The sequence below is a fragment of the Scyliorhinus canicula genome, chromosome 15, assembly GCF_902713615.1.
Source record: "Scyliorhinus canicula chromosome 15, sScyCan1.1, whole genome shotgun sequence".
Classification (NCBI taxonomy): domain Eukaryota; kingdom Metazoa; phylum Chordata; class Chondrichthyes; order Carcharhiniformes; family Scyliorhinidae; genus Scyliorhinus; species Scyliorhinus canicula.
Genome location: NC_052160.1, coordinates 24,372,407 through 24,385,751, shown reverse-complemented (window position 1 = coordinate 24,385,751; position 13,345 = coordinate 24,372,407). Strand labels below are relative to the sequence as shown.

At 45.0% G+C, this 13,345-nt stretch overlaps 1 protein-coding gene across 2 annotated transcripts; it reads right to left on the bottom strand.

Annotated features, from left to right (window-relative positions):
- Positions 1-3,437: 3,437 nt before the first annotated feature.
- On the bottom strand, positions 3,438-13,103 carry LOC119978964 (parvalbumin, thymic-like). 2 transcript variants are annotated; one of them, XM_038820913.1, is made up of 5 exons: positions 12,917-13,103; positions 11,355-11,422; positions 8,914-9,046; positions 5,158-5,267; positions 3,438-3,657 (listed from the first exon to the last, which is right to left on the bottom strand). In XM_038820913.1, the coding sequence occupies exons 2-5, from the start codon at positions 11,413-11,415 to the stop codon at positions 3,632-3,634; spliced, it is 330 nt and encodes a 109-aa protein (XP_038676841.1). In that variant the 5' UTR covers positions 11,416-11,422; positions 12,917-13,103; the 3' UTR covers positions 3,438-3,631. The 2 variants fall into 2 exon arrangements, with proteins under 2 accessions (XP_038676841.1, XP_038676842.1); XM_038820914.1 differs by having other exon boundaries at positions 12,907-12,958.
- Between the last annotated feature and the right edge of the window lie 242 nt (positions 13,104-13,345).

Sequence of the window (13,345 nt, the reverse complement as noted above, 5' to 3'; positions counted from 1 at the left end):
CAAATGAGACTCAAGCTTCTTTGTACCGGTTTGTAATCAAGCAACTGCAGGGAAGCTATACCCGTACAAGACGCATTATAAGCTTCTCGGTAAACTGCAATACTTATACTGTTATACAGGTAATTGTTTATTTGCATTTACCAATCACAAATTAACCTGATTTGTTACTTTAATAGTTACCCAATTAATATTCATACACCTATACAGTGATTGTACCAATACTGTAGCTATGACCTTCAACGCTGAGTTACAATGGACAAAGCAGCATCTTGTATCCTTGTCACAAAACCTGCTCCGTTCCCACATGTTCTTGCAGCTACATCTTGAGTCCTTATAATACAATTTTACTTATATGTTGTCATTAAACCTTACTTCCCCCTTTCACCACCCAATAGAAAATATGCCCAAGAAATATTGGCAGCTAGCTTGATGTAGTTCGCTTTTTCTGATGCGAAGAGCCAATCAGGAATATGCATAAGGCTCTATGAGAGTTCACCTACACAAAGGAAATAAAAGTAGGGTCACCACCTCAACTCCCTGGGGACATACCTGAAAGACATTTGCAGTTCATAGATTGAGCAGTGAGGAGGTTTGCACAGAATCTGGAACAACAACAAAAACTTGCATTTAGATAACAGAAAAGAAAAAATAAAATCAACTTTATTGCCAAAAGTAGGCTTATATTAACACTGCAATGAAGTTACTCTGGAAAGCCCCTCGTCGCTACATTCCGGCACCTGTTCGGGTAGACAGACAGAGAGAGAATTCAGAATTCTCAGCTGATACAGGAATTGAACCTGCGCTGCTGGCATGGTTCTGCATCGCAATCCAGCTGTCTAGCCCACTGAGCTAAACCAGCCCCCTTTCCCCTTTGACGCAGTAAAATGTCCCAATTTGCTTCTCAGGAACATTATCGGACAAAATTTGACAATAAGACATGAAAGGAGATATTAGACTGAAAACTTGTAAAAGCGGTTGGTTTTAACAAATGTCATAAAAGAAGAGAGACAAGTGGCATGGTTCTTGGGAGGAAATTTGAGAGCTTAGGGCCAGGCAGCTAAAGGCACAGTTGCCAATGGTGAAGTGATTAAGATCAGTGGATGCTCAAGAGACCAGAACTGGAGGAAGTCCAACAGAACTCTTGGAGGGTTGTAGAGCTGGAGGAGGTTACAGAGATAGTGAGGGGGCAATGCCAGGAGGGCTATTTTAAATACAATCATGGGATGTGGTCATCACTGGCTAATGCAGCCCATTTGCAAATAAAGCTGCAACAACATATGGAAGCAGCTGTAAAGGAGGCTATCAAAAATGATTATTCATTGCAGATATGGCACACTTCGGTGTGAGTGATTGTAACAGTATACTTAACATTAACCAATACCTTCCTGCAATTGGAATCCTAGGAAAGCAATGAGAATTGTTGATAAGCACCCGAGGAGGCCACAAAATATTGCAAAATTTGGATGGTGAAAATTAGGCACACGTGAATGAATAATTCCAAAATTCCCAGTTAGCGCCTGGAAATGACGATACCGAGGCAACATAAACTCTCTGAGGGAGGCTGGGAAATGTGATGCCGGCACTGCTCCCCCCCCCCCCACCCGCCTGTCCCCAACGCCGGCCAATATATCCAAAGCTGTCTTCACTTTGCAGAATAAGTCACATTTCAACAGGGGATTGAATGTGTGAACAGGCATGACATCAGATTAAAAAACAATATTCACTTCAAAGCAGCTGTCATGAAGTCTACGCAGCCGGAATGACAGAATCATACAGGGAGGAGGCCATTTGGTCGATCATGCCTGTGCGTCTGAAAGAGCTACCCAATCAATTCTATTCCCTCGCTACTTCGCAGCACGGTAGCATGCACGGTAGCATGTTGGTTAGCATAAATGCTTCACAGCTCCAGGGTCCCAGGTTCAATTCCCGGCTGGGTCACTGTCTGTGCGGAGTCTGCACGTCCTCCCCCTGTGTGCGTGGGTTTCCTCCGGGTGCTCCGGTTTCCTCCCACAGTCCAAAGATGTGCGGGTTAGATGGATTGGCCAGGCTAAATTGCCCTTAGTGTCCGGAAAAAAAAAAAGGTTAATGGGGGTTGTAGAGTTACTGGTATAGGGTGGATACGTGGGCTTGAGTAGGTTGATCATTGCTCGGCACAACATCGAGGGCCGAAGGGCCTGTTCTGTGCTGTACTGTTCTAAATTCTAAATTCCCCATAACTCTGAAAATGTTGTCTTTTTAAAGGAGATCCAATTTCCTTTTGAAAGTTTACTATTGGATTTGCTTCCACCATTCTTTCAGATAGCACAGGAGACTCAATGGGTCAGTTGGCAGTGCTCCTACACCTGAGACAGAGGGCTGTGTGTGTAAAAGGTGTGTGTCCAGCTTTTGAGGCAGTCTCGTCTTTTCACAGTTGCCCTTGAGCCTCAGCAACAATGAGGACCAACAAATTAACACAAAGTGTTTTTTAAAAAATGAATTCACAGGACATGGTCATCACTGTACATTCTTAATTGCCCTTGAGAAGATACTAGTGAGCCAACATTTTGAATGGAGCTGAGTGACTTGCTAGGCTATTTCATGTTAACCATCTCACAATGGGCCTGGAGTCACATGGAGGTCAGACCAGGTAAGGCTGGTAGAATCGATTCCCTGAGATGTATCAGTGACACTAATTCTTCTGTGATGTGGAGATGCCGGCGTTGGACTGGGGTGAGCACAGTAAGAAGTCTTACAACACCAGGTTAAAGTCCAACAGGTTTGTTTCAAACACGAGCTTTCGGAGCACGGCTCCTTCTTCAGGTGACAGTCTGACAGTCTGATCATCATTATTGATACTAGCTGTTCAATTCTGTACCTTAGTTTAATTAACCAAATTTCAGAACTCCAATTGCCGTGGTGCTATTTAAACTTCTGAATCATCAATCTAAGTCACACAGTTACTAGTAACTAGTAACACAACCACCGTGTTGCAGTGCCTCATCAGGGGTGCTAGTAACTTGAGCAGGGTTTTAGTGAAAGAGGAGATCGAGAAATAACTTTTCTCGATTTATCCCGTATGTTTCCCATTCTCAGGATGATCTGTTACGTTTCCTAGCCAACAAAGTACTTTGGACGTTCAGCCACTGTTGTAATGTTGGAGATGTAGTAGCAAATCCCAACACAGCAAGCTCCCACAAAGAGTGCTAGGATAATTGTCTTTAGTGATGTTGGTTGAGGGCTAAATAATTGCTGGGATGGCGGGGAAAGCTCCCCTGCCTTCTTTTGAATGGTGTCATGGGGTATTTTGCATAGTCTGAGAGAGAGCAGATGGGACCTCACTCTAGCACTTCACCTGGAAGACTCGGATTGTACAGTACTGGGGGTAGAACTGCGCTAAGTCTCATCAATGCATCATGTGTTAACACGTTTTCAAAAAAATAGATAAGCCATACCATAAATTTGTTTCCAAAAAGTATTTTATTTAGTCATGAGGAACCTTTCCTCAAGCAGCAAGCAAATCAATCATATCACAAAGCATTTCTATGAGTGTACATTCATTTATGCACCTTGACTGTACAAACACATTGCGTGGCCGGTGGTCTCAGAGATTGTATCTAAACGCAAAGACTCTGACTTCGGTCTCTGGTCTTCTTTAGGAGTGAACGAGTCGCTGGAATTCTGCAATGAAAAGATAAAGATGTGATTGCACTCGAGGGGGTACAGAGGCCATTAATGAAGATCGTGCCTCGATTGGAGAACTTTAGACATGAGGAAAGATTGGACAGGCGGGAGTTGTTTTCGTTGGAACAGAGTAATCTGGGGGATGACCTAATATAAGATGATGAGGGGCCTAAATAGAATAGATAAGAAGACTATTCTTCGTGGTTAAGGAGTCCATGATCAGGGGCATGCAATAAGGATAAGAGGTTTAGATGGGATTTGAGGGGAAATCCTCCACCTCGAGAGTGGTGGGAATCTGGAACTGACCGCCTGAGAGGGTAGTAGAGACAGAAACCCTCATAACACTTGAAATGCTCTTGGAAATGTACTTGAATTTAACAAGCCTTTGGACCAAGAGTGGAAAGTATGATTAGGCTGGCTATCCATTTGTCAGCTGGCACAGACATGATCGGCCGAATGACCTCCTTCCTTGCTGTAAAATACAACTTGATGATTATGCCCACATTAATGAATCAATAACAGGGTGAGATGAAATGCAGATTTAAGTTCGCCTCAACGCTGAAGCTTCGTTGCATCAAACTGATGGGTGCCAAGAGGTAACTGAGGGGCAGGCGTAACCTCTGAGTAGGCCTCTGACCTCTGACCCATTACACAAGCCTTGTTGGCAGCCTGAAAGCAGGACCACTTTTTGTCTCCGGTGAGAGGTGCCATAGAATGACCCAGCACGGAAGGAGATTGTTCGGCCCATCGTCCCTGTGCTGTCCCCCTCAAAAGAGCTGCCCAATCAACTCCTCTCCCCGCAGTCTTTCCCCTGAGCTCGGCAATTTTTTTCACTTCAAGTATTTCTTCTGTGATTACTTTTCCCCTTTCAGGGATTGTGATAATTGTCCTTTAAAAATAATTGATGGAAATGCTGCGTCAGTGGCAAGTGTGCAAACAGAGAGAGAGTGAGCGAGAGAGGGAGACAGATGGACATATGACCCACACCGGGCAAATTACTTTGTAAAGTAACTTGCATAACAAAATACAGTGAAAAAATAAAATCTGTTACACTTTATAAGGAAATCGTTTGTATTTGCATAATGCCTTTCACTAACTCAGGACATCCAAAGTGCAGTGAAGCACTTCTGAAATGGAGTCACAGCAGCAGTTAATTTGTGCACAGCGAGCGCCCACAAATGACAATGTGATAATAAGTAGATCATCTGATGCTGATTGAGGGATTAATATTCTCTAGGACACCAGGGAGAAAGTATTGGCATGGGATCTTTAATATCCGCCAGAGGGAACATACAGGACCTCAGTTTAACATTTGACACCAAGATAACATTTCCAACAGTGAAGCAAACTCTCAGTATTGCACTGAGAGTGTAGGCCTGGATCATGTCTTTGGGATGGGATGCGAGCAACTGACCCACAGCTGACAAGCAAAACCACTTCTGTTCTGCTCTGTATCGCAATTGCCCAAGAGTTTTGTTTAAAAAGTGTTCAGCTTACCCTCAAATCCAATTTTGCCATCACCATCATTGTCGGCGGCAGAAAGCATTGACTGAGCCTCCTTATCACTCAGTACTCTGGCATCGGTGGAGAAATACTGAAGAAACAATCTGACGCAGAGAAATCGGCACTGGTGATCAACCAACAACAAAAAGCACTTGCATTTATCTAGCGCCCCCTAACTTAGTACAATCCTCACAGGGCGATTCACAGGAGCGATTATCAATTTAACACCCAGCTGCATCAGGAGATATTGAAGAGTTGAATTTTAAGGAGCTTCTTAGAGGAGAGGTGGAGAGGTCCAGGAGAGAATTCCAGAGCTTAGGGCAACAGATTGGGGGTGGTTTAGGGGCTGGTTTAGCACAGGGATAAATAGCTGACGTTTAAAGCAGACCAAGGCAGGCCAGCAGCACGGTTCAATTCACGTACCAGCCTCCCCGAACAGGCGCCTGAATGTGGCGACTAGGGGCTTTTCACAGTAACTTCATTTGAAGCCTACTCGTGACAATAAGCGATTTTCATTTCATTTTCATTTTTTTTCATTCCAAGACAGTAGAAAGCATGGCGACCATAGGAATTGGAGAATTGCAAGGACACAGAATTAGAGGAGCTCTGAGATCTCGGCGGATTGTGAGACTGGGGATTCCAGAGATAGGGAAAGGGCGAGACCATGGAGGGATTTGAAAAGAAAGCAAATAGTAAAATTGAAGCTTTACCAGTGCGAGTCATGGAGATCAGTGAGCGCAGGGGCAGTGAAAATAAGTCTTGTGATCGTAACAGAATAGAAAATAAAAATAAAAATGAAGTTGCAGAACGTGATTCCTTGTAAAACAAAACAAATTCCAGGATCCCACTTCAGAATTATAAAACATGATAGAGAAAGAGGCCATTTGGCCCATCATGCCCCTGTGCTGGATCCTTGTATGAACTATCCAATTAATCCCACTCCCCGGTTCTTGCCCCATAACCTTGTGTTTATTTTTCCTTTTCAACCTATATATCCCAATTACCTTTGGAAAATTTTGATTGAAACTGCTTCCATCAACCCAACAGGCAGCACATTCCAGATCACAACACCTCGCTGTGTAAAATAATAAAATGCTCATCTTGCCTCTGGCTCCTCTGCCAATTAAGTCACCCGGATGTTTGGAATTGAATAGAACAGCGATGGCTTAATTAGTCGATCTGTGTCAAGCAGTTTGAATTACCCGTGAAGACTGATGATTAATGTGTTCTCCAGTCATCCATCAAAAGCATGATTCAGCAGATTGACACCAATCATTTTTCATTCAATTGATGTTAGCACATTAAAGTCTCTTTGTTCAATAGTATCAGCAATCAGGGTGGTGATAATGTCACAGATCTAGTAATTTCAAGGCTAGCTATTGGGCCGGGGGGGGGGGGGGGGGGGGGGCATGGTTCAAATCCCATCCAGCCAGCTGGTGCAATTTTAGTTCCCTTGAGAAAGCTTGGTACCAACCAGGAATCAGATAGGCATTCATTGCGATGGTTCTGAGTAAGCACTCTTTCCCAAAGATTGCACTTTCTCACCATCGATGGACTCTCTCAGATCTGTGGGGTTTATTCAGTTTTCTTTGTTTCAGATTTTAGAATTTTCAGATTAAGTTAACCCTGAAAAGTGGGAGGTGATTCATTTTGGGAGGCCTAACAAGACAAGGGAGGTACAGAAGACCAGAGGGACCTTGGGGTGAGTGTCCATAGCTCCCTTAAAGCAGCAGAACAGGTAGATAAGGTGGTTAGAAAGGCATATGGGATACTTGCCTTTATTAGCTGTGGCACAGAATATAAGAGATTATCCTGGAGCTGTATAAATGCTTGTTAGGGCACAGGTGGAGTACTGTGTGCGGTTCTGGTCACCACACTATAGGGAGGATGTGATTGCACTAGTGAAAGTGAAAAGTGAACATCGCTTAATGTCACCAGTAGGCTTCAAATGAAGTTACTGTGAAAAGCCCCTAGTCGCCACATTCCAGCGCCTGTTCGGGGAGGCTGTTACGGTTAACACTAGAGAGGGTACAGAGGAGATTCACCAGGTTGTTGCCTGGGCTGGAGCATTTCAGCTATGCAGAGAGGGTGGTTAGGCTGGGGTTGTTCTCCTTCGAGCAGAGAAGGCTGAGGGGGCACCTCAGCGAGATGCACAAAATTATGAAGGACATGGGTAGGAAGAAACGTTTCTCCTTAATTGGGAGGTTAAAGTAATGGGGAGGAGATTTAGAGAGATTTGAGGGAAAACCTTTTCACCCAGAGGGTGGTAGGAATCTGGAGCTCACTGCCTGTAAGGGTGGTAGAAGCGGGAACTCTCACAACATTTAAGAAGCATCTAGCTGAGCGCTTGAAATGCCACAGCACACAAGGCTAAGTACCAAGTGCTGGAAAATGGGATTAATATAGATAGGTGCTTGATGGCCAGTGCAGACACGATGGGCCAAAGGGCCTCTTTCTGTGCTGTAAAACAATGACTATGATTTGCCGCATCTGCAGTATGTTTGTCATGGGACTGTTGCTTCTATTGCTGTTATTCTCGTAGTCCCTTTGACAGAGCAGCTGTGTGGCCAAGAGTTTCCAGTGTGGCTTTATAGATTTAATTTCTGCTGTTAATTGATGCACAGGTCTATAGGTGGCAATGGGGACTGAGGTAAAACTGGCTTTGCAGCCACTTCTTACCAGGTTCGGTGTGAGAGACCATCTTGCCAGATCAGTTTCAGCACAGTGCATAAAGTAGGTTTGCCAAATCTGATTGGACTGTTCCCGGAGAGTTTGGTCATGTGAAAGAAATGGATTGGGGGGGGGGGGGGGGGGGGGGGGTTGTATAATACGAGTATTAAGGGATATGGAGTTAGGACACAAATCATTAACCATCTGATTCAATGGCAGAACATGAGGGACTGAATGGTCTCCTTCTGTTCCAACTATAATCATAATCAAGGATCCTCATTTTCTGTTGTGGGTGATAGTGAATTGGCAATAGAAATTCAACATGTGCCTTTCCCAATGGAGCAATGGAGTTAACGTGTTAAATAATGGGCAGGGTGGAAAATGTGCAGCCAATTTGCAACTCTCCATTTTGTGCCACCTCCCAACAAGATCAGTTTGAGTTCCTCAAGTTTGCTTAAGACCATATGGCCTGTGACAGCAATTACGTTTAGCTGCGCACCCGCTCCAATGCCAGACAGACCTTGTCAGAAACTAACAGGGTGTCACAAAGGCAGTACCAGGAGAAGTCATGCGTAAAAGATGGCTGCATTCTTTCAGAGGAAGACAGAAGAATTTGAAATATGGGGTTAAATTCCAGTCAATGGAACGAAGAACAGGCGAGTCATCGAATAAATGGGGCGTTTGGCTCCATCAGATTATTGGCCGTGTGTAGGGTTGCCAACCCTCCAGGATTGGCCTGGAGACTCCAGGAATTGTAGATCAATTCCCAGGACACTGCTGTGTATAGTCTTGGAGAAGAATTATAGGGTCATCTAAATAGATGGTTGATTAAAATTTTCTTTGAACATACAATTGGGTAAAATGAGTCCTTTTGCTTTCCAATTGATGTAGTAAGGTATTGCGTCACAAGGACAGATATGTTGGTCAATGAATGGCTGGAGTTGGGGTAAAATCATGTGCTGAAACCTCCGGGAATACATTTCATTTGATCACGGTTGACAACCTTATGAATGGGTTGAATACGAAGGTCCACCCTGCTGAATCTTGCTACTTACAGCTTTACGTGCAATGTGTGCTTACTTGAGCTCAGTTTTATCGATGGACCCGTTGCCATCCTGATCCAGGATTGCAAAGACTTTCCTCAAGTCTTCCATGGACTTTTTGGTCAGGCCGCACGTTCCAAAGAACTTCTTGAAGTCGAAAGAGTCAAGAGCTGGGGAAGGGAAGAGAAATGCAGCAGCAATGAGAATGCCAGGAAGAGGGTTGAGAAGACCCTGCAAGTCTTTACTTTTGTGGAGCACTGAAAGAACTTTGCCCCTCAGCTCGTTGATAGGTTGGGATGAAAGATAAAAGACTCCTGACTTCTCCACAATGACAATGTTGCTGTGCGATGCCTGAAAGGGTCTTCATTAAACAACAAGCGGACGAGTTTCATACAAGTGTTAACATGATCAGTGCTGATATTGCACGCTATGATTTGAACCCCCTGGACTTTTGTCACATTTTGATGCGGTGATAGACTTTGTAACACACAATTGAGCTGAACATAACAGTACTGGAGGGTTGGCACCAGGACCATTTTACAGCAGTGGCCTTGCACCAACATGCGCTACAGTATAACTGCGGGCGGTGGGGAGGCAGCATTTTAAGCTTAAACAATTATAATTTAAGGCCGTCTCATTGCAACATCTTTAATTTCCCATCAATAGAAAAGTTTTAAAAGCCTCACCACTTACAGCCCATTGGGCAGAGTTGGGTGCAGAATTTGCACAACTCGGCATGATCTGGTTTGAGAGTATTGCATAGAATGTGCAGCTCAGAAACAGGCCATTCGACCCAACTGATCCATGTCTGCATTTATGCCCACGTGAGACTTCTCCCACCCTCTCCATTTAACCCTATCAGCATATCCTCTTATTCCTTTTTCCCTCATGTGTTTATCTAGTGTTACTTGCCTCATCCACTCCCTGCGGCGGCAAGTTCCACATTGCAACCACTCTGTGGTTTCTCCTGAATACTCTATTGGAGTTGCTTGTGGCTATCTTAGCAATGGCTACAATGCTTCTTTGAATCAGAAACGCTGTTCTGCCCATTTCAGGCAGGCTTGAGTCCAGGAAAAGTTTGGAAAATGCCAAACATTACCATGCTAGCAACAGTTTCACAACTGCCACCACAGGTGAAGGAGGACCTTCAGCCCCTCCATTTCCTCCTTCCACATAAGTCAATGATACAGACCTATGCTGCAGTGGGCAGCAATCCAACAAAGTCCTGGTAGAACTTACTCAATATTTATCCCTTTGATTTTAATGGAACTGATAATCCACCAGGTTCTAGCCAGAGACAGCAGAGTGAACGCAATTTAATACCTCAATGGTGGAAGAAAGAAAGAACTTGCATTTGACTCATATCTTTCACAATCTTGACACTTTATCATAGAATTTACAATGCAGAAGGAGGCCATTCAGCCCATCGAGTCTGCACCGGCTCTTGGAAAGAGCACCCTACCCAAGGTCAACACCTCCACCCTATCCCCATAACCCAGTAACCCCACCCAACACTAAGGGCAATTTTGGACACTAAGGGCAATTTATCATGGCCAATCCACCTAACCTGCACATCTTTGGACTGTGGGAGGAAACCGGAGCACCCGGAGGAAACCCACGCAGACACGGGGAGAATGTGCAGACTCCGCACAGACAGTGACCCAAGCCGGAATCGAACCTGGGACCCTGGAGCTGTGAAGCAATTGTGCTATCCACAATGCTACCGTGCTGCTATGGAAATGAAGTACTCTTTGAAGTGCAGTCACTATAATCAATGGGGAAAGTGCGACTGCTAATTTGGGCACAGCCAACTCCCTCAAACGGCAATGGGATAATGACTAAGTAATCTGTTTGAATGATGGTTGAATATTGATCCCAGGACATTGGAGAGACCTCCTAAATCTTCAAAATGGCAGCCACGAGATCTTTTACATCCTCTTGAGAGGGTAGATGAGGACCTCAGTTTAACCTTTCACCTGAAAGAATGACACCTCTGCTGGTACAACACAGCCTCAGTACTGCACTAAGAGTATCAACCCAGATAATAATAATAATCTTTATTGTCACAAGTAGGCTTACATTAACACCGCAATGATGTTACTGTGAAAAGCCCCCAAACCTGGCAGAATGGGTCTTCAACCAATGACCTTCTGACTCAGAGGTGAGAATGCTATCCACTGCGGCAGGGTTAACACCAGTGGAGGGCGATCCCCTCAATGTTCTCTGCACAGTAATATAAATTATTACTACTTATCAAATTATATACATTTTCTCCTTATAAAGCGGCTTAATGTTTTCCTACAGAGTTAACCTCACCACCCTCCCCCAGGCCTATATTACTATTGAGACTCCTGTTGTGGAATATAATGCTGCAATGGTCTCAGACTACGGTCTCGCACTGTTGCATATTTGCCTAGAATCCCTTTAACCCTTCCGATTCCTTTTGGCAGATTAGTCTATGAAAGATGAAAACTTTACCTTTGCATTCTGAAATGGCAGAGTTGATGTCACCAGCTCCCAGGACGTCGAGGATTTTCATGGTGAAACTATAGGAGGGAAATAAAACCGAAACTTCAGACAAACCTTTAAGCTCAGGTATCTTACATCCGAACAAAGGATACTTTAAGAATGTCATTTCTGCAGATGTGCTGAATTTCACCCAAATTGTTTCGATAGAATGAAATGATGTTTCAATCTTCTCGGTGCTGGATTGAGAGGGGGAAGAACCTACCTGACATCTGAATGGGGTGCGGGTAACCAACGTCTGCATGTGCCCCACACATCTGAGTGGGGTTTCAGTGCACCTTTCACTCTTAGAATATATTCCTGAGAGCAAGATCTTACCTGATTACAGATTTCAAATCTTCTTACAGGGCTACAGGATAAAACCCAGTGACAAATAAACTTGGAGTTTCTGCATTGTCACCATGAAATTTTCAAAGCACTCAGTGTCACAGGGTGCACGAGGCTCTGGAATAAGATGCAAGATCCCTATTAGCTTGACAGTCGTTGTACCTTCGCACTGTTCCAAAAGTGTAGTAGCAGAAAGATTCACGGGTAGATTAACAGTCTGACACGCTATGGACATGAGCTCTCCTTTTCTAGCCCCTAGTTCATTGTGATCGCAGCTGATGGGAGGAGGAGGGGGGGGGGGAGGGGGGGGGGGGTAGTTCATCCACTACACTGGGTGGATTGTATAGGCTCCTAGACCCCCATGTGGAGGTGGTGGGTTTGCGGAGTGAGGGGAGAATTCACCAGAAAAGGGAGGGGCAGCACGGTAGCACAGTGGTTAACACAGTTGCTTCACAGCTCCAGGGTCCCCGGTTCGATTCCCGGCTTGGGTCACTGTCTGTGTGGAGTCTGCACGTTCTCCCCGTACGTGCGTGGGTTTCCTCCGGGTGCTCCGGTTTCCACCCACAGTCCAAAGACGTGCAGGTTAGGTGGATTGGACATGCTAAATTGCCTTTAGTGTTCAAAAAAGGTAGGTGGGGTTATGTGGATAAAGCAGATAGGATGGAGGCATGGGGCTTAAGTAGGGTGCTCTTTCCAAGGGCTGGTGCAGACTCAATGGGCTGAATGGCCTCCTTCTGCACTGTAAATTCTATGATTCTTACCCACTGGATGTCAGCCCAGTGTTCTGAGCCAGAGCTCCACTCACTGGGATTAACTGCATCAGCATTTTAGTGCGGAATCCTTCAAACGAGGGGTAGAAAGCACAGGGCTAAATCGCTGGCTTTGAAAGCAGACCAAGGCAGGCCAGCAGCACGGTTCAATTCCCGTAACAGCCTCCCTGAACAGGCGCCGGAATGTGGCGACTAGGGGCTTTTCACAGTAACTTCATTGAAGCCTACTCGTGACAATAAGCGATTTTCATTTCATTTCATTTCAAATGACCCCCTCAAATCCAAGGCTGGCTCCAGAGCCCCAGTGTCATGGACCCTCAATCTGATCGAGGGTCAGTTTCTGATCTCCTACTCCAATGCAGAGAGAGAGAGAGAGAGAGAGAAAGAAAGAGAGAGAGAAAGTCTACCTCCACTCACCTGCCTGTTGTTCCTTCTTTCTCGGCACCAACAGGTTTCAAGTTGGAGAGAGTGCAGCTGAGTGATATCTGCAGTGTGCTTGCTCCTTTATATACCCTTCAACCTGTGCAGAATTCAGTGTTCTGGCTCATTAACAAGAGGGTGGAGGCTGTGTCAAATAAAAGCTGGTTTGTTCTCACCATTTTCCTTGGGAACCACCAATAGTTTTTCTTCCCCTTGTGTGTGAGAGAGACGGAAAAAGTGATTAGTACAGCTGCAGGTATGGGATGGTGGTGCTGGTTGATGAATGATAGCTGGTCACTTTTGGTTCCCACCAACCCTCCCCCTTTGATCCTCACATTCACCCCACTTCATCATAGATTATCGAAGCAGGGAGGTCGAGTTGTGAGTTGTATAAAACTTTGGTGAGGCCACAGCTGGAGGGTCGTG